Source organism: Hydra vulgaris, chromosome 06 (genome assembly GCF_038396675.1).
Source record: "Hydra vulgaris chromosome 06, alternate assembly HydraT2T_AEP".
Lineage (NCBI taxonomy): Eukaryota > Metazoa > Cnidaria > Hydrozoa > Anthoathecata > Hydridae > Hydra > Hydra vulgaris.
Genome location: NC_088925.1, coordinates 55,036,058 through 55,059,164, shown reverse-complemented (window position 1 = coordinate 55,059,164; position 23,107 = coordinate 55,036,058). Strand labels below are relative to the sequence as shown.

At 27.9% G+C, this 23,107-nt stretch overlaps 1 protein-coding gene across 1 annotated transcript; it reads right to left on the bottom strand.

The window, feature by feature from the left end:
* Positions 1-17,972: 17,972 nt before the first annotated feature.
* Positions 17,973-21,442, bottom strand: LOC124814346 (uncharacterized). The gene is made up of 5 exons (XM_065800498.1): positions 20,795-21,442; positions 20,423-20,644; positions 19,869-19,957; positions 19,551-19,664; positions 17,973-19,423 (listed from the first exon to the last, which is right to left on the bottom strand). Exons 1-5 carry the CDS (start codon positions 21,335-21,337, stop codon positions 19,048-19,050), a joined length of 1,344 nt encoding a protein of 447 aa, XP_065656570.1. The 5' UTR covers positions 21,338-21,442; the 3' UTR covers positions 17,973-19,047.
* Between the last annotated feature and the right edge of the window lie 1,665 nt (positions 21,443-23,107).

Below are 23,107 nucleotides of genomic sequence, written 5' to 3'. Positions count from 1 at the left end.
TAGTATTTGAAACAATAATATGTTAAGAATAACTAGATGTCTAAATTCTGCATTTTATTTTTTGAAACAAAAATCGGCCACAACGTTCCTTTTAACGCAGCACAATAATAGTTTATACATGATACAATTGTTTACACTAATTACAATATACATTATATATATATATATATATATATATATATATATATATATATATATATATATATATATATATATATATATATATATATTATATATATATATATATATATATATATATATATATATATATATATATATATATATATATATCACAGTGCGCTAAATTGACTGCCAGGTTTTATGTCCGCCCACTCTGTATTTTTTTGTTCCCTTTTATAATACCTACCAATTATTTGTAAAAATAAAAATTTTAATTCACATCTATCAAAGGGTGTCTTAAAAAATTTTATATGCACCCAGACCCCTAAAAGGGTGGGGTTAGTGAGTGCTAGAAAATAAACTTTTGACTTCTTTTTTGTAGTTTGATTACATATGTAAATAATATAACCTTAGTTAAGTTTTTTAAATATTGTTGAGAGTTTATTAAAAAACATTTTCTAGTACAACCACGACACAAACATAAATCTAAATTTTTTGTAATATTTGTAACTTTTCTTGCTCAGCAAATTTACCAACACCTCAAGATTGGTGGATACAAAATGGAATTACATGATTCATCATTATGTGGATTTTCCAAGATAAAGGCAACTTTAGGTTTATGCAAGACCTTGGCAACATAAAGGTTTCTGCAAGACCTTGTATGTGACAAAAATAATTTTTGAATGTTTTAAAAATCTCAATAATAATTTCCTGTAACTTATATCCAAAGCATGAATGTACAACTGCCCGAAAATTTTAAGCACTGTGTTATTGGAATGAACTGCGGTGGGGTATCCTGCTCCAACAAGTCTAGCTTCTCCAATATACGCGTGAAGTTAGTTACTTTAAATAATTTTAAAAAAAATGCACAGATTAATATTCATCTACCTTCAAGTAATAAGAATATCCTACCTTGAAACCCATGTTTCAAAATAGAATTTCTGGAGTACAAAGATCCAAAGTTTTGCCAAACCTCTAAAAGTAAATCTCCTAACACATTTACACCACTCTTTAAAAGATGGAAGCTTTAGTGGAGGGATTTGATGTTGAATTTCAACACCTGGATCAACATTAAGATAAATAAGCCTAAAAATATCAAAGCATAAAATAATGTTGGCTGGTTGATAAAATAATGTTAATTGGTAATAAAATAATGTCGATTGTTATTATTTAACATATACCTTTAGTGAATAACATTACTACGGTATTTCATTTCTTTTATATTTCCTCCATTTACCTCAAAATCAAAGTACTGCTGATCTTTAATTATTAAAGATGTTAATATTTAAATAAATCCCTCGATTTAGATAAATTATGAAATATATATTATTACTAAGGCTTCTAAATGGCTTTCCAGCATTTATTTCCACTACATAGCAAATTCCAAATAACTGAAGCAATTAAGAACTTATTGAAATAAAAAATGTTTTTTTTGTCAATTTTTTTGTTTTGTTAAAATTTACTATCAAATCAATACAAAAAAAAAATCATGTTTTATTTAAATAACATGCAAAGAAAGAAAGTCTCTCAAGATTTAGTATCTTAATAATCTTAATGACATTGTTGTAATTTTCTGGTATATTTGTTACAATGGCCCAAAATTGAACTTTTTGAACTCTGAAATCCAGATATTTGCAATTTTGATTGATCTTTGAAAGCGAATGTCTCTTTTTTATCAATATGAAAGACATTAACACATATCTTCATAAACCCATCTCCAGAATCCATTGACACTTGCACTAAAGATTTTATAAAGATCAAGTTCTCTGTTACTAACTATCAGCTTAACAAAATCAGATGTGTCTTTCACAATAACAACATCTTTCTCAACCAAATCAACTAATTTGTAAAACACCATAACAGAATCATCATCATAATAAAACATCATAATAGAATCATCATCTTAATAGAATCATCGTCATAATAAAATCATCGTCATAATAGAATCATCGTCATAATAGAATCATCGTCATAATAGAATCCCCGTCATAATAGAATCATCGTCATAATAGAATCATTGTCATAATAGAATCATCATCATAATAGAATCATCGTCATAATAGAATCATCGTCATAATAGAATCATCGTCATAATAGAATCATCGTCATAATAGAATCATCGTCATAATAGAATCATCGTCATAATAGAATCATCGTCATAATAGAATCATCGTCATAATAGAATCATCGTCACAATAGAATCATCATTATAATAGAATCATCACCATAATAGAACATCATAGTTGGTTTCCAGATTTTTTTCGTAGGTCTTTCAGTCTTCCAAGTATATTTTTCTCAAAACAGCTTTTTCTCACGTCTCTCAGCTTGGAGCAAAATAATTTGGTTCCATTTTCGATCAGATCAATTACAATTTGTAACTGCATAATAGTTTCAAAAGATACAAATGCCATGGTTCTGCAAAGAGTTTTATTATCTGATACACCAACTTGAACCGTTAGTTTGTTTCCACCAGTTGAAAGCATCATTTTTTGCCTTCTAAGAATATTCTCCTCTTTCATTTTATGTTTAAGAATATGAATTACCATTACCTCCCAATGCACGATTAACTAGGTTTTTAACTTTTTCCTCTATTCTGCATGGATGAAAATATTTCTTGTATTAAATAAAATTAAATTTCATAAATTTATTATTATTTTTTTAAGTATTTTTTAAACAACTCAAATTTAAATATACCAACAAAAGCAAAACAGTGATAGCATATCGGAAAAGTTTCTTTTAAAATTAAGAATATTTTTGATTGGTTCAGGAGTTGAACTTGCTCCTGCTTTGAATTTTTACCAATCATTCTAAAGTGTATAATAATCAACAAAACCTTTATAAACATAAATCTTATAAGTTATTTGATATATTTTGAGCAATAAAATATTTTTTTTTCTGTTTAACTTGAAGTAGCCATATTTCTGGAGTTTTATTTCTTTGTGCTTGTAGGTATAAATTTATTTTACAATTGACGCAAACATGGTTCAACGCATCATTTAATTCAAACCCAATATATAAATATACAGTCATGGACAAAAGTTTGCCACCACTGCGATTTCAGCATATTTTTAATGTATTCTACTCTGAATTGCTTTTGGTATAATTTAGTGCTACAATTTTGTACCAATTTGTGCTAATTGTCAATTAGAGTCTAAAATTGATGTTTACATGTTTATTTTCAGATATAACTGAAATATTTTGAAACATTTTATATTACGGAGACCTTATTTGAAGCAGTACTAGTTAAAATGGTTGGCGGTAAAGAACTGACATCTGAAAAGCGAGCTCAGGTCGTTATTTTGTACAAAGAGAACATTTTTATAAGACAGATAGCCAAAAAGCTCGGCATTTCACATTCCACTGTTGTAGCTATTGTAAAGAGAAATCAAGAGCTGAAAAGTTTTAAATCCCGTTTACGCGCTGGGCGCCCGAAGGTTACAAGCAACCGTATGGATAATGCTATAATAAAGGCAGCAAAAAAATCACCAAGAGCATCCTCAAGTGCCATTAGAGGCAAACTGCCTGGATCACCATCCAAGAAACCAAACAGTACAGGACAATACGCAGACGATTATTTGATGCAAGCTTGAAATCTTACCGACCAGCACGGAAACCGAAGCTTTCACCAAAGAATATTCGCGATCGCGTAGCGTTGTGTCAGAAGTACAGGCAGTGGACACCAGCCCAGTGAAAACAAGTGATATTTTTAGATGAGACAACATTCACGCAATTCTACTCATTTTGTAGACATGTCAGACGCCCACCAAATCAGAGGTATAATCCAAAGTACATTATACCAACAGTCAAACAGGCTCCAAAAGTTATGGTTTGGGGAGCAGTCTCTGGTAGTGGTCGTGCCGGCATTTGGATTATGCCTAAAAATACAACGATCAATGGTGCTGTTTACTTGAGTATACTGATGGATAATCTGCCACCATTTGTACCAATACATGGCATCACTAATTTCCAGCATGATGGCGCACCTTGTCATGGTACCAAGGCTGTTAAGGACTGGCTGCGTTCTAAAAACATCCCACTACTGGAACCTTGGCCAGGCAACAGTCCAGATCTCAATATTATTGAGAATGTTTGGACTGTAATGAAGCAGAAGATTGCTGCACATAGGCCAAGTTCTGAACCTCATCAACTGGATTAAACGCGTGTGGGTGCAGGAGATTACGACGGACTATTGCAAGAAACTGTGTGAATCGTGCCAGGACGTATTGAAAATATTCTCAAAAATAAAGGATTTCATTGTAAATACTAAAATATGAATAGACATGCTGTTTAACCTGTATAGTGTGAATAAACATTTGAAATATATGTACTGATTTATAATTTACTACTTGTTTTTCAAAATTTTGTGTATTTTTTGTAAAAAATTGCAGTGGTCGCAAACTTTTGTCGATGACTGTATACACACACACACACACACACACACACACACACACACACACACACACACACACACACACACACACACACACACAAACACACACATATATATATATATTTAACAAATAATGATTCAATACTACTTGTTATTGGAATTAACTTGCATTTGCTTTTATTACACCAGCATACAGTTCATAAACTTTTGTGAGGATTATCCATATTGTTTTACTTTTGTTATTTAAAGTTACGTATACATAAACTTAGCTTTGTATATGTAAATATATATATATATATATATATATATATATATATATATATATATATATATATATATATATATATATATATATATATATATATATTTATATATATATATAAATTAGTAAAAAACACTTATCTAACTTTTATCTTCGACTAGAAGTTTCACCATTGCTGGATCATCAGGAAGAGTTCTTTTTTACTAATTTATTATGGCTCTGTTCTTTAAGAACATTGAGCACTCTATTTGTAAAATACACTAACATAATTTACATATTTACATATATATATATATATATATATATATATATATATATATATATATATATATATATATATATATATATATATATATATATATATATATATATATATATATATATATATATATATATTTAATATTTTGATAGATTTTGTCAGGAAACAAAGTATCGTTTAAAATAGTTCATAGACATCTTGATTCTAAAGATATTTTAACCAACAAAAGCTTAAACTTTCAAACCAAAAGCAAAAATAAAATTAGGTTTAAATATTTGTTGGGTACCAAAAAATGTTTTATAACACTATTACCAATATATTCAATTAGATAACAAAAGTTATAAAATTTCTATTATTTGGGTTTTGGTATTTATTTTATTTGCAGAAAAAATATTAGGTAGGTATCAAAAAAATTCAGAATGGGCGGACATAAAACCTGGCGGTCAATTTACCACATTTTGATATATATAAAACAATGTGTATACTCATCGTTGATTCACAAATCCAAAACCGATTTTCAAATTTGCTATATATCTTTTAAAAACTATATTATATCAAAGCTTTAATGTATATATATATATATATATATATATATATATATATATATATATATATATATATATATATATATATATATATATATATATATATATATATATATATATATATAAATATGTATATATATATATATATATTTTTAAACGATTTTAAAATGTATTCTACAAAATAGATTGCTCAATGTTCTTAAAAGAACAGAGCAATTATAAATTAGTAGAAAATCACTTAACAAAAAAAATTTTGTCAAGTCATTTTCTACTAATTTATATATATATGTATATATATATATATATATATATATATATATATATATATATATATATATATATATATATATATATATATATATATATATATTTATATTTATATTTATAAATTTTGTGCCACGTTTTTCAAACTTTTTTTAAGTAGCGCCAGAGAAACGTTTTTAAGTGATATTTTATTTTAGAAACGTATATAAACTTTTGAAAAATAGAAAAGTGGAGTGTAATGAATAACCAAATAAATTATGTTGGCTCAAAAGTGCTATAATTATACTAGTCTATAAAAAAATAACAAAATACATAAAGTATATATAGTATAATACACTTGTGACTAGTTTAGACCAAAGGCATTGTTATTTGCTTATCTCCTAATATAATCATATTAGTGTTATTATAAAAATTCTAATAATATTTTTATTGTATTTAGTATTATAAAACATTGTAATCATTCAATCTAATAAATATCTATTATTAGTAATAATGTATTAGTAACACATTTGTTTAAAAATGTTTTGCATTATTATACATTATTACTAATAGTTTATTAGTAATAAGGTAAAAATTATTAATTATCCACAATTTAATGGTAAATTATGATATAATTTATGGTCCGTTTTAATTATAATTTACAATTGTAATGCTGTGTGATAATAAAAACAAGTTATTAAATTGTATTGACTCTATTAATTTTAATAATAGTATTATTAGCAATAATATTATTAATTATAATATAGTAATAATATTCTTAAAGTTATTAAATTAATACTTATGTAGTTTTTCTACCTTCAACATAGAAAGTGAAAGCCTGCACTTCAGCATCATGGCTACATAATATATATATTTATAATCTATAATATATGTATATATATATATATATATATATATATATATATATATATATATATATATATATATATATATATATATATATATTTATATATATATATATATATATATGTATATATATATATATATATGTATATATATATATATATATATATATATATATATATATATATATATATATATATATATATATATATATATTATATATATATGTATATATATATATATATATATATATATATATATATATATATATATATATATATATATATGTATATATGTATATATATATATATATGTATATATATATATATATATGTATATATATAAGAATCGAGGGGCACTTGAAATACAGTACCACCAATGTGCCCCTCAACAAAATGGTATCAATTTAGGTGAGGGACAATATTTGTCGACAAAATTTTGGACACCATTTTTGGCGTCCTTACTTCAGAAATAGATGAAACCATCGTATTGACATAAAATAGAACTGCCGTTTTAAAAATAAGATATAAACAAAAAAAAAAAAAATGAAATTAATGTCAGAGACAGGTAACTTTTTATGAAAAAAGAACTCTTTTTTTTTATCCATTTATTTAATCATAAAACCAAAAATTACAAATTTAATTATAATTTACAAAGTTAGGTTCGTTGTCACTCATATAGTTAAAACTAGTTAATGGAGTGACACCTTAGTATAATAAACAAACAAAATAAAAAAATATTAAGACTAGGAAATTATAATGAAAATAAACTACATTAATACATGTAATAAAAAAAGAAGTAATAGTAACAATAGAAAAATATAAAAGAGCAAAATAAAGACAAATTTAAATTAAAAAAATGTATATATATAAATTTAATACATACACTACTACATACAACATTAAAGCCTATATTACACATTTTATTGATTAGTTAAACAAAAGTAAATATAAGATATATATATATGTATATATATATGGGCTCTCCAAAACGTCATTGGTGATTGCAGTGCATTCCTGAGGAGGGGGATCACCATTATTCACTACTTAATTCTGATTCGTTACCATGGCACCAACATTTTTTTACCTTTTTTTTTACCTATTTTTTTACCTATTTTTTTACCTCTTGTACCCATATTTTTACGCTTTAGATTGTAATGATTGTAATGATTGCTACACAACAATTCTCCTTTAACAAATATAAAAATTTTGTAAAATTCTATTTGTGCAATAACTAACAATTGCAAGACTAAACACCTTGGAGACTAATTCTGCATGAAGGAATTCTATTACAAATCTATTTAAAAGTCGTAACACTAAAATAAAAAGGTCCCCCAAGTGTAAATCTGGCGCTCCTGATAGGCGTTATATCATATTTAATTTGTTTGGCGTAATCGAATTTGTTATTTTTCCAAATAACAATAGAAAGTTTGCATCAAAAATATTGTTTGTTTATGCGACACAATGGTCGCAAAAAGTGACCAACGGAGCCGTCCAGTTACGTAGACCTGAAAGATGTGAAAATAAAAACAGATTGTAGATGGTGTCATTGAATAAAAAATAAAAATCATAAGAAAATATAAAATGTGTGGCAAGACTTTTGTGAAGTAGAAAAACGAAGAATAGACGATAAGGGGGTATGGGGAGGAACAACTAACGCTCTAGTCACTCTGAGTGTTGAACATATGCAACAAAGAACAAATATTTGATATACTGATTTTAGAGACTGTTGATGTCTACAGGTGTGATGGTGTAGTGCATTAGTATGTACCGTTTGGTCGTCTCGTATGGTCTCGTTATGTTTTCGTTCACTTTCAAATCGGGTGAATAGAAAGCTAAACACACTTACTCCTTGCGCTCATGGGCTAGCACATCAGAGCCAGACGTAAGACCTACAGAATGGATTTCAATTGATCGAATGCACACATTAGTCACCATAGGCCACAAGCCATCGCTCTTAGTCAAAAGAGCTACTGCCCCGTGCTGGTGTGGAATAATGTGCTATGGAGTGAGATTTTAGATCCGAACACATAGTCAGCGAGCGCTGATCCGACGTGCATTGTGGAGCTTCCGAATGAACGTGTGCGTGAGTGTTAGCGTAGCCATTAGGTTATTGAGCGCCATAACCACATCCAGCGGGATAGCCTAATGTCCGTTTTGTCGTTGTAGTGTACATTGGAAAAAGTCGGGGCTCACCAGCCACAAAGAATAAATTTGTTTGTTTATGCGATACAATGATTGCAAAAAGTGACCAACGGAGCCGTCCGGTTACGTAGACCTGGGAGATGTGAATATAAAAGTCGATTGTAGATGATGTCATTGGGTAAGAATCATGAATGAATGTACAGACTATTTTTTAAAAGTTTCCATCAGCAGTTGTATGTCGTGGACGACCGAAATTAAAAGTTAAAAGAAATGCAATTGGCTTGCGCATTTCGCAAAACAATCATTGTGTTCCATATCCAATGAAGTTAATTCCAGAAAAATTTGAAAGTAAGATTTAAGTAAAAAAAAATTCAGGGTTCTCAAGATCCTTAACGGTAAACACAATGTTTACATTGTGTTTACCGTTAAGGATCTTGAGAACCCTGAGAATCCGAAGAATACCGTTAAGGATTCTCAGGGTTCTCAAGAACCCTGAGAACCCTAAGAATACCGTTAAGGATCTTGAGAACCGTTATATCTTATAACGCCATTTAATCTAAATGTGTAACATACAAATTGTATATTACACATTTTATTGATTAGTTAAACAAAAGTAAATATAAGATATAGAAAAGCAACAACAACTAAATTGACAGAGAAAAATGCAAAAAAATAAACGCATTCAACATTTTTTATATACATCATATATTTTATATACACGGCATATAAACAATGTACAAAGTTAATAAAAATTGTTCTTTTTCTTTTCTTTCCTTAAGATAAAAAGTAGTAGAAAAAATTTTAGTTCTTTTTTATTATTTTTCATTTTCGAAGACATTTTTCTTCTAACTTTGTTTTTATTTGTTTTGGTTTTTTTCTTGTTTTTATTTTTATTTATTGAAAACCTCTATTCTTGTTTATACACTTATTTCTTTTCCAAAATGTTTTTGATTTTTTTTTCTTCTTCATAAAACTTTTTTTTTTTTACTTTTTACCGTTAAACAAACGTTTTCACTTCCTCCATTTTCAAATGTCTTTGTATGTTGCCCAAAACTGAAAAGGACTTTCATTTGCACTACAATATTTCTAAACTCTTAGAAATTTTTGTGATTACTGCAAATAAAATTTTGTGATTACTGCAAATAAAATTACGCAAAGCTACAGATATGCGGTCTAAAATAATTTTATTAATATAAACATAAATATAAATATTATAATATAAATATATTTAATATAAATGTAAATATAAATATATAAACATATTTATTGGCTTTAGTACATACATCCATTATCTTATAGCCTGCTTCTACAAGAAAGTGCTGCTACATTGACTGTGGGAAGCAATCTTTTTTCTTTTATTATTTCAATTAAATTCTAATGTTTAAGAACTCTCCACTAACGAGAGCGCAACAAGCGAAAAAATAAAATTATTTTAGAGCGCTAAACTGTAGCTTTACCTAAAATTACATTGAATTTCTTAAGAACTTTGTATTTTTTACCTAGGTTTACCCATAGTTTTTCATTGCCCTGTAGGACAATGATTTTTTGATTTAATTTACACAGTCTGTGTCACATGTCTTAAATAAACTAAAAAATAAATTCAAGCATTTTGGCCTAAAAGGTTATAATTCCGACCGGAACCAGATTGACCTAAAAGTCACAAATTCAGGCCGGAGTTCCGGAATTCCAGTACATCCCTATTAAAAACAGATGCTGTAAAAGTAGGTTTTTGGTAAACTGAGAATAGATTATCTTCAGAATGCATTTGAGCAGATTCATAAGCTCTAGATTTGTAAAATGAATTTAGTTATTATTTTAATTATAACTTTTTTTTTTAGTTGAAAGTATTGTAAACCAATTGCTATGTATGTGATTTTTTTAGCTCTATTATTTGAAGATATTTGACTAGCCAGCAACTGTAACATAGTCAATTAAGGTAATTAACTGCTTGGTAAGCTGGTAGTAGTTGACTAAACCTGTCTGTATTTGCTTAATACTTATTTACAGGAACTGTTGAAAAGTTAGTTAATTCACTATTGCCAATAGTAATTGGTGTCTTCAGCAACTGTATTGTCAATCATTGGGACTATACTCAATGCAATTACTAATTTTGTTTTTTAATTGAATAAAAAAATAACAATTGGAAGTAATAAATAAAAATTATTTTAGCATAACGTATATTGCAACATTCTTTGATTTTAGTTTAAAGAAATATTTATTTTTGAACAGTTAAGATGGGAGAGCAGCCCCCACTCTGGTTGTACCAAGCTACATGAGGTATCATAATTGCATTTCAACTTTGTTTTAGTAACCTTGGCGCACGGTAAAAGCAATTTTGATGTGATACTTATGTATCGTTGAGAAATTTTCATTTGACTTTATTGATGTTGAAAATTTTGTTGCTGTTCTTTTAGTTGCACAATAAAAGCAATTTAAAAAATTATTTTTAAGGGGTTATGTCATAGGCGGAGAGGAAGGACCATACATCCCTCCCTCTATATTTCAATCTATGCACCATTGGTATATTTTGTAATCAAGTAGGATATAAATTTAATTTTTATAGTTATTATAATTGTTTTTATTTTAAAAAATGTTTATACCAATGATTTTTTTTATACTAGTGTGTATTGAACCATCACCACCAAAGGCCGGTGCGGTAGAGGTGTGAGGGGGGGGGGGGATTTGACAACCATTGGGTGTCACCCTTACACACTTACACACACCTTCATCGACACCCCACTATGGTGGGGTGTCGATGGTGGTGTGTATGACACCCCACCATCAATGATTTTTTCGTTCACTTAGTCGGCAAATTTGACCCTTTTAGAAAAGCCAGTCGACAAATGTAGATCCTTTAGACAAGTTAGTCGGTAAATTTTGACAGTCAGTCGGCAAATGCCAGTCGGCAAAATTTGAAAAACAAGGACCTCTTTTTTTTTGTTGGCAAAAGTTGTAATGGCACTTAACGTTACGCCTACTTGCGCCGGCCCTGTCTCCAACACATTCAACATAACGATAAGATACACTTCTAATATTTCCTTGGGATGTAACATAAAATAATAGCAACATTTTGTATAAAAAACCTACCAGAAAGTTAGAGGGGGTTTAGTGCCCCCTCTAACTTTCTGAAAGCGCACGTTGACTAGTGACAAACGCAAACAGCGGTGTATTATTATTTATGTTAAAACACTTTTGAAAAAAAAAATTTTGATTTTTTTTTATTATTTTGATTTGAAATTAGATAATTATGTAAAATATGCATTGTTTTGTTAAACATTTAAATATCATACTTATTTAAATCTGTATGATTTTAAAATTTAACATTTAACTTAAATTTTAGGTTTAGTTACCAAACCTAAGATTTGAGGTGAATGTTAAATTTTAAAATCATACACATTTAAATCAGTTTGATTTTAAAATGTTTAACAAAAACAATGCATATTTTACCTAATTATTAAATTTCAAGCAAAATAAAAAAACAATAACATCAAAATTTTCAGATATCTGTGTGTCGATTTATTATTAGTTACACTAAATTGAACGAATTTTACACTAAGTACTTTTTTTCTTTTGATAAATAGCGTAATGACCCCTCTTCCCTTCCATAATAGCCGACTTTTGCTTCATTTTTTCTTATACCGATATACGACAGTTAGACTGCTAGTTATTCTTAATATATCATTGATTTGTAAATGGTGGCCAACAAAGCGTGCAGTTTATAAAAATAGTTTTAACGATGCAACGCAACGACATCAATATATTCAAGGGCGTATTTAAGGAGGGAGAGGGGCGAAGGAAGTATTCGCCCCCTCCCCCTTCCCACCGCTCGTAATTTTTTCCAAATAATACATTAATTAATAATTAATTTAAAAAATTGTCCATTTGATAAAGATCGTAAACCGTAATGATATCATACTTAATAGGAATTTTATGCCTGCACTGTGGTTACACTGATTTTGTTGCGGTGATAATATTCATAGTTTTTGCACGGTATAGAAGATAATCTTCTATACCGTATAATACGGTAGTAATATACGGTATAGAATTACTGGAATTATGATATTTATAAGAAGTACGGTAATTATAGAAAAAGGTATAGAATTACTACAGGTCTCTATAACTACAGAACCGTATTAGCGGTTTTTGTTTACATCCCGAGTGAACAGAGCTAGTACCATATAATCAGTGGTATTACCAATTAACTTTAATTATGTATTAAACCATGATATAAAGTAGGTAGTGAGAATATAATATAATATAAAGTTGGTAGTGACAAAACTTTATTGTATTTTGCATTTTGTTTTGAGTTTATATGTACCTAATTTTAATAAAATCTTAACTATTAATGATAATATGAGTAAACGCACAAAATTTATTATCAAAATGGTTGGACAAACGCCCGAAAAATAAAATTACTAATGATATTTCTCCGAATTCGAGTAAATCAAATGTCAATATCGAAAACCTATCAAATTCTCCAGATCTATCTCAGTGTCTGCAAGCAACTAAAGAACAGACAACCACCTATTGTAAGTACATTAATGAATGTGTGTAATGAATTTATGGTTACTTTGTACTAAAAAAAGAAACTGTATCAAATTCAAATAAAATTATTGATACTATGAAGTATAAATTAGCCTAAAACGTATTTTTGTAGATTGAAAACGTAGTTATGATCGAGAATAGGCCAAAATCTATTAATGGGTTTGGCTTTGCTGCATGTTCAAAGGCATATTATTATATCCATTGATGATACAATCAACAAATTTTTTAAAATGAAAAAGAGAAATATAGACTTTGTTATTTAATTATTATTTTTAGTTAGTATAGAAAAAAAATTAGTTCCTCTTCCCCCCCCCCTTCTCCCAATTGTCACTCAAATACGCCCTTAAATATATTTTAAAGCGTGTGTATGTTGACTACTTTGCTTAATAACTTTAATAGAAATTTTAAACCAAATAAATTATTTAGCCTAAAATATTATTAGAATTATGAAACATTAGTTTTACATTTTTTATTATACAATACTTATAAATTATGTCTGCGATTGTCTGACTGTTTAGACAATCATAGACAATGATCAAATAACTGTCTAACTTGTTTAACTGCATTAATTTGTCTATATCTCTTCACACTGTTGCTAAAAAATGGGCAAAATTAACTTGTGCTGAAAAATACAAAGAACTATGAAATGCCTTCAAGTCACCGTAGTTTGAAATGTGAGGATAAGTTTGAAATGAAATTTCTGATGAAATAGTTAGGATTTGAGTTTTAGTATTTTTAAGGAGTAATATTTCACTCTGCATATAATGATTTTTATTTTCATTCACTAGCATTAAACAAAAGTATTTTTAGATTTGCGAGATAAACTGTGTTTAAAATAAGTAAAAATTGGTATAAATTTTATTATATTTACAATAAAACAAAGATAAATATAACAAATGACCAAATCCATGACCAATACAATAATTAATAGCCAAAAATTATTAAAATAAACTAAAAGTTATGAATTTATATTTGCATAATTAATCTCTTGCTTCATGGCCGTAGACATTTTTTTTAAGTTGGGGCGGGGAGAGGGAGGCTATAAAGAAGAGGGGTGCATACAGTTTGTCTCTATAAAACTTTTTAAGATTTGCTGTAATACCCATACCTTATCTATAGAGCAATGTAGCATGTTTTTAGGGGTTCCAAAAATTTACTTTTAAGTGTTTTGTAAGTATTCGTAGCTGTATTGCTCACGTTATAACTCTTTTTACGTGAAAAAGAGAATACACTCTCAACATACGGAGATTCAAACGTTTACATGAGAGACCTGTGCATCTAGCGCCCCATGCATGGATATGTTGTACATGGGTTGCACATTGCTTATATATTATAAATACGATAAAAAAAAAATTGAATAGTATTTAGAACATTTCTATATAAGTTAAATTACTCAACGGATTGGTGGCCTTCAAATATAATATTTTCAAATGCGTACGTGATACGGAAAGTTAAAGAAAATAAGAAACGGTAACCAAAGTTTGGTTTTGAAAAACAAGTTTTATTCAGTATAAGACCTTTATTATACATTATAGCATACTCAAGATTTATTTTTAAAATTGTCCAAATACAGCTTTTCTGCATTCACTTCAGTTTCTTTTCTGTCTTGCAGTTTTAAATAGTTAATTATATCAAACAAAATCGAATGCAAAAGCATCACGAACATAATTGACAAGATAAGATAAGAAATTTCATACAATAATCTTTTAACATTCAAAAGTTATGATCATATAAAATTTGTTACCCCTCAAATTGTGGGGGTAACAAATTGTGGGGGATTTAAACTTTATATGGACATAATTTTTAAATGCTGATAGATTATCCAATGAAATTTAAAATTTATGGATAAAAATAACTTTAGTTGAAAATAGTAAAAAAAATATTTTATCAATTTGTTGCTATCAGGTTTGGGGCGATAGAGGTCAAAAGTTTAGGGTTTTTTAGATCCCATGTTCCAATCATAGCAATTTTTTACATAATTATTTAACATAATTATAAACATATAAATGTTTAGAGTTTGTTTCATGTGTGAAAGTTAGTTATCTCAAATACCAAAAAATGCTTAGCACAAAAATATTTATCATAAAATGTATATATATACAGCTGGGGCAAGAAGAGGACAAACTCAGTCTTATCACCAAGCCCCTTTAAAATATAAATATAAATAAAAAATTTTAACTCCTTATATTTATCTAGGTAATTAATTATGTAGAAACAATTTTTAGCAGGTATTGGATAGCTGTTATTATGAGGCGAATTGAACAATCTTAAATATTTTACTAGACTTTAATTGATACTTTTTAGGTGCAACACTTGTTTTAACTAATCAACGTGCAGTAATAGTGCAGTATCACAAGGATTGTTTTTCTAGTAGAAAAATCGAAAAAAATGAAAAATTTTCAAGTCAACTGTTAATAATATTATCAAACATTTCAAAAGAACTGGTCATCTTAATTCTAAAAATTATTTGGAAGGCTAAGAATTACAACAAAACGTGATGATTTGAGTATGAAATGACTTGCAATGAAAGATCTTTCAATATTATCAGCAGAAATTAAGAAACAGTTACCATTTTATGTAAGTGAAAGATCAATAAGACGTAGATTTTTTTTTGAATTTAAATTGCTTTACCAAATTGCAGCCAAGAAACCGTTATTAAATGACAAGCAGTGTGCAAAAAGAATAGCAGTGTGCAAAAAGAATAGCATTTTGCAAAAAGTATAAGAACTGGACTTCTAGATAGTGAGTAAAGTCCTATTCAGCGATGAAACCATTATTATGCCATTTGTTATCTGGCATCATTATGTTTGTCGTCCTGTCGGAGAACGATACAATCCTCGTTACACAACTCCTACTGAGAAACCCTCTCAAAAGTTGATGGTTTGAGGGTGTTTTTCCGCTTTTGGACGAGGTGTATAGTATTATGTACCTCAAGGCACAAGTATGATTACAGTCAAATATCTGGAAATATTGGAAAGCAAGGTTTAAAATACAATGCAAATACATTGATGTACCACATTACAACAAGATGGTGCACGGCGCCATACTGCAAAGACAGTTCAACGCTGGTTCGTCAAAAAAGGTAGATTACCAAAGAACTATGTCAAAAACAATTCTATGCTAAATCGTACGAAATTGGTGCTTAAAACAATATATATTTAACTTAATAATTATATTTTAATTTATAATTATAAGTTTATAAATTTTTGCATTTTTTTAGACTCTAGGTATAAATAAAAATTGTTTTTTTCATATTTTCGGTATATTTTTTAAGCCGCCCAAAGTAAATTGGCCACGACTGTACGTACTTATATAAATGAATGAACATATACACGTTCACATAGACATATGGTACATATATGAATAAATACATACATACACTCATATCCATATACACAATCAAAAATAGTTTATTTCCTCTTTTTTTTTTTCTTTTTTATATTGTTATTTAATTTACAACTTTAATATAAACTTACAAATAATCGTAATATAATAACAACAAATGTTTAGCATGATATATATTTTTAAAGATTTAGTCTTAAAAAAACAGATTACTCAATTTTATTCAGAGGCCCTCGTCTATAGACAATATAAATAGTTTTTAATGAAAATATCAAAGCATAAATACTGTTTAAATATATTTTTAAAAGAATGTATTGAGGATACATTCTTTTAAAAATATATTTAAACAGTATTTGCTTGACTTTACAGCCACAAAACAATTTTCCTATTTTAAAACAAAAAATCTTGGTATATTTTTTAATCTATTTATTCTTTACGACGTTGCAATGTTGAAATTAGCTAATCAGTAGGGTGGGGTGATTTTCATACTTTTTTGGAAATTCAACTTTAATAACCCGGGAGTAAGTTCAACGAGGTAAAATATGAGCTCATGAAAAATTTTAGCTATCCAAAATAAAAAATGGCAAGCTTAATCGACTTTGAAAAAATGCGAAAAAACGCAATTTTTCTTAATTTTCACGTTTTTTTTCAATTTATGAAATCATTTTTAATCACAATTAATAAAAATAGCAAAACCATTTAAAAGTTTATTTTTTCAAATAAATTTATTCATAATGAAATGGTCAAATAAATTAATAATAAATTATAAAAATTTTATTTAATATAATGGTATATAAGCAATATACTCATTAAAACATTTAATTTATTTTTAGCAAGTTTTTATACCTCATTTTAACGCACATCTATTAATATAAAATGCAATCAACTTTTAAACAGCAAACTTAAAAATACTTAACTGTATATACAAAGTTTACTTATGTAAGTTATTTTTAGTTTTTTAAAGTACAATTAGTGGTAATAAAAATAGTCATGGATACCATCACCAAAATCCAAACACGTTTTTAAGTTGTTTTTTTAATTGTTCTTTACATTATAAACACTTTATATACATTATAAACACTTAAATTCATGAATATAAGATTTCAATTGCCAAAGGGACGAGCATATGCAAAATATTTCTAAAATAAATATCTTGCAAATGTGAGTCGAACACTTTACCACTACCCTACTACTGCATTGGTCCTAAATCCTAAATACACTTTTATATTCCTCGCAATCAAAAAAGTAAAAGCAAGTACATTCATATAAAGATGTTTTATTAACATCAAATGCATAACAAAATTATTTATTAAAAAAACACAAAGTCGTTTTTAGTTTCAAAATGTGGTCGAATTTCCCTGGATTTTAGTTTGGTCAAAATATATTTATGACGAGCTTCCCTGCCATATACTTGGTGACTAGCCTCTGTAACTAATTTGACAGCGCGTTCTATGCTCTGCGCATGAGAAGGAAATTCAGGTAAGTTCGGAACTTCTTTAGTTGCAATTAGTGCATCGATTTGGTCATCCTTCAACCATATTGTTGATGCCGGTTCACTGCTTTTCTTAAAGTCAATTAATTCTGTCCAAGAAGTTGCTTGAAAGTTTATGTCAACATTAGCAATATTTGTAACACAGCATTCTTTATCTTTACTTGTCCTGAGTTTTTTAATGACTAGTAACGCCTGTTCCCTTATGTTAGAATCTTCATCTCTAAGCATACAATATAAAAAGTTCTCAGGCAATAGACAATATGAATTTTTTTTTAATTTTTTTAAAACAAATATTCTGTATTTCCTCATCTTGCTTTCTTATCTGTTCTGTCATTTTAAAGAATATACTCGGAGAATCCATAAATTTAGAAGACCTTTTGATAAGAAACCAAATGTATGCATACACTTGTACAATAAAATTCACAAGCCTTACATGCTCTAGACTTGGTGCTTCAGTGCGAGTATACAAAGCCATGATTCGAATTGCTAAAGTCAACCATCTTGTGTTGTTTAGTGGACCAATTTTTCTTCTAAAAAATATGGGATTAACAAATCCTTTAGAAATTCCAAGACAATATTCAAATAATAGTCTTTGATCGTGACTTAAATCATTAATTACTTCAATGGAAATATTTAGTATCTCCACTGGAGTATCAATTTTGGTAAACTTCACTTGTGGGTTAAGATGGAAATCTATAGAAACTTGCTTTCCAATAGGTCCTGAAAATTTATTTGGACACTTTGAACTGCCATCAACTATTTTAAATACTTTTCGAAATGGAAGTTCATTGTGATGCAAAGTACATCCGATAAGGTGTATTTTTCTTTCTAATTTCTTTTCTTAACATGCAACAACTCCAGTTTTGAAACCTGTGTTGACATTTGTATTATCAAGAAGAAGAGCTTGTACTGAATTTAAACTATCATACTCTTTCAGAACATTATATACAACTTCACTTTGAAGTAAACCAGTTGCACCATTTGATGGAAGATTTTTATGAGAGAGATATGAACCATTTTTAAAACTATTTTCATTAGTAAAAGTTAAATGATGTTCTTTTTCAGTAACTCTCGACAAGCGAGTTTCTCCATTTTCAATGACATCCTTAAACTGAAGAACATTTTTATCATCTTTACCATCAACACCCAAACACACCAAGTTACTTAAAATATTATCATGTTGATCACCATATCTTGACATTATTTTCTTCTTCTCTCTATAAAACAACTCATAGTATTATATTTAGCAAAATACCATATTAAATGGTTTGTAAATAAGCATTTATATAAACTAATAAATAAAGAGATATATTTGTCTAACTTATATAATGAAATAGTTTTTACCTCTCAATTTTGCTTCGATCTACAACTTGATTCAAATCTCCATGTTTAATGATTCCATAATCTAGAAGTAGAGCATTCGCTAGTGCAGCTGCAGCACGAGATGAGACATCATACCTACAAATAAGAAACTATGAAATAAATAAACGAAACTGAAAAAGCAAAGTATATTATCTAAATGTGATCCCTTAACATTCTATATTAACCCTCTCCTCGCCTACTGGGGATGAGCAATGAACTTATGATTTTTTTTCATACTTTTAATATAGTATATCTAAGAAATTCTCATCTAAACTCAATATGTATGAAAATTTTATATACCTGACAGCCTCCATTGCAAATCTATCAAGTTTAATTAAATTATATTGAGAACTTTTTAATGGATTATATTCTTCCTCAGAATCATTTACCTGTAAAAATACTTAGTATTTAAAATATAAAAAAAACAACCATATATCTCAAGCAGCACATTTTGTAGGGCCAACATTTAAAAAGTGTTGAAATCGTTGAAACAAAGCTGTTTTAGCGTTGCCCCAGTGTGCTGTTTGCAATATACATATATATATATATATATATATATATATATATATATATATATATATATATATATATATATATATATATATATATATATATATATATATATATATAAATTAGATAAAACGCATTTAATTTTTTTCTTATATTCTATTATTATAGTCAGGAACCTTCCTGATAAACTTACAGATGGTGACACAATTTATTTAAGAAAAAAATTAGATAAGTGTTTTTACTAATTTGCTATTGCTCTGTTCTTTAAGAACATTGAGTACTCATTTGTAGGTTATTATAACATAATTTATATATATATATACAAATATACATATATATGTTACCAAAACATCTGGATCGGATGCTGAAACTTCAGATATGTGACCAGAATAAATCAATGAGTTATGAGCATAAGGCATTTTAACATGATCTATAAGCTCTACTTGACCTAACCTTTCCGGAGTAAATGTACCAGATTTTAAATTAGCCTTTCCTAGCTGATAAATACCTTTTGGACCAATCTTGTTTCTCTGGTCACGAATATATGCCCTGTCTTCAGAAGGGACCTTAAATATAATTTTTAAAAATAATCAACTACTTCAGTTTAATTGAAGTGAAATCAAAGTATAATAAAAAATTCTTAGTACAATAATTGCAGATTAAAACAACAAACATTCTAATATATACAATAATATATAAAAAATTTAATCAAATACCTTTCTAGTTTTACAAAGACACAAGATGTGCTCTACTTGGCAATTGATGATGCTACACTTAACATCCCTGTCATTACATAAAACAGTCGCTAATTCACAAGTACATGATGATATATCAAAGAGTTTATCTAAAATCATATCTTGATACTCCTTACTTTTAGATTTACAACGTCCTCGGTTTATAGATTTTACTCTTTCAAAAAGATTTCTTAATTTTCTTAAGATTGAATTTCTCTGAAGAAGAGGTAGACGTGGGTTTACTTTATTCCACAAAGTACTAAGAGAATTTTCAACCTCTTCTAGTAGATTCTGTTTGGAAATATTTTGGTTATTGCTTTCAGTAAAATAAAAAAACTGAATTACTTGACGAAATGTTGGAAGATCAGCTGAAGGCATTTCTGATGGGAGGCCTCCGTATTTTAAACTATTTTCCAAACGAGTTTTCCTGGATTTGCTCTTAGGCATTTTTTCTATAAATTGTTTTGCTATTAATAAATTATAATTTAAAAATCTAAAAACAACAAAACAATGCGCAAAGCGCATGCCCACTTTGAAAAAAAATCAAAAAATGGCGGTTTTCCTCGAAAATAGATTAAGTCTAAATAAATGTACATTTTTGTGAACCAGCCATTTTCCAGGCATTATTAGCAAGTACATGTTATACATTTTATTATTTTTTTTGATAATCTATTTACTCCAGGGTTACTATAGTTCTGATTCCAAAATCACTCCACCCTACTAATCAGTCAATGTTTCAGATGATTTACCATCAAAATATTAAAAATCCAGCAGTTTTACATAAAAACCATCTCAGAGTTCAACGAACTCAATAAAAAAATATACTTGTAGATATATATGAAGGCCTTTAAAAAAGTACATAAAATTAAAGAATTAAAAGTTTTCATTCTTTATTTTTATGTATTTTTGTTTTCAGCTTTCATATATATCTACAAGTATATTTTCCTATTGAGTTCGTTGAATTCTGCACATAACCTTGTTCTATTTTTACAAAATGTTGTTTTATTGTCACAGCTCTTGCTACTGAGAGTTTTGTTAATAACTGGCCTTAACGTAAGGCAAAAATTTAAGTTTTTGGTCTTGAAAATCTTTGCGTTAGCCTTGGCCTTAAAACTCTTAATCTTGGCCTTGACCTTGTAACGTGTGGCCTTGGCCTTGCTACTTTTGGCATTGTTAAAAACTCTGGTCAAACTTCATGTCATTTAAAAATGATATTGAAGTATTGTTAGGATTAGTTATTATGTTGTAATTAAAAGAAAATAATATAAATAACTATATCTTATTAGATTATTTTGTTCAAAACTTGTAGGCTAAATTTAACTTAATAAAATAATTCAAAGAAAATATATAGACAAGTTAAAATATTGTTGTTAAAAAAAAAAATCTTTGAAAGAATTTAATTCATTGACATTATTATAAACTTTTGCTTGAGTTTTTGTTTAAAAAGAGAGAGTTGAACAATTTTTCAGTTTATTTGGTAGCTAACTAATGCATTTTAAGTTTCTCATAATTGCAATTTGAAAATCTTGAAGGATAAATGTTATTCAACACAATATTGAAAAGTGTATTAAATATTATAGCAGTTTTTTTATTATGAAGTTTGTACTTAGAAATAAGAATTTGATAATGGTTTAACTGAAAAACATAGGATATGTGATTTTTTTTATTAGTTCTTTCGAATGTGAGAAATGACCTGCGCTCGAAATAATTCTTATTGTATGTTTTACCAATAAAAGTGCCAAAACATTTAAAACTATTACTTAACATTTTTGGTTTTTGCAACAGCAAATTTTGGTTGAAAAAAATTTTACTAATAATTTTGAAGTACAGTCAGATGTTTTGAAGCTCGTATCATGCATTTGCGTGTGAAAAGCAAATGTGGTCTTCTAGGCTGCAATAAATAATTCACCTTCATTGATGAACTAAATCACAATAGATGAAGAACATGTGGAAGCTGAGAGTCCAAAGCTTGGGCTCGGCACAATTTGAATGATTTTTAATGACTGCTAGTCCACCATGTTCATCTGAAAAATCTGTTAACACTTTGTCGTCCTCATTATTAAATTTGTTTTACTAATTTTTTTGAAGTTCATTCGTAAAACTGCAACTGTTTTTTGGTATTTAAATCAAAACACAAATAAATATTTTTACAAGGTAAAAGTACAAATACAGATACAAGATTTTGAAAAACGATCAAAAAAGTAAAGTTTCAAAAAAAAAAAATTTTAAGGGTATTTGTTCTACAAAAATAGAAAAGAACGTTTATAACATTGAGAAAAAATCTAAGCCCATTTT

Coding starts and splice junctions, on each gene's coding strand:
- LOC124814346 (XM_065800498.1), bottom strand. CDS start 21,337: ATGCGCTTTGCGCATTGTTTTGTTGTTTTTAGATTTTTAAATTATAAT. Junction 20,645..20,794: donor GTCTTTGTAAAACTAGAAAG/GTATTTGATTAA, acceptor ATTATATTTAAG/GTCCCTTCTGAAGACAGGGC. Junction 19,958..20,422: donor CATCCGATCCAGATGTTTTG/GTAACATATATA, acceptor GTATTTTTACAG/GTAAATGATTCTGAGGAAGA.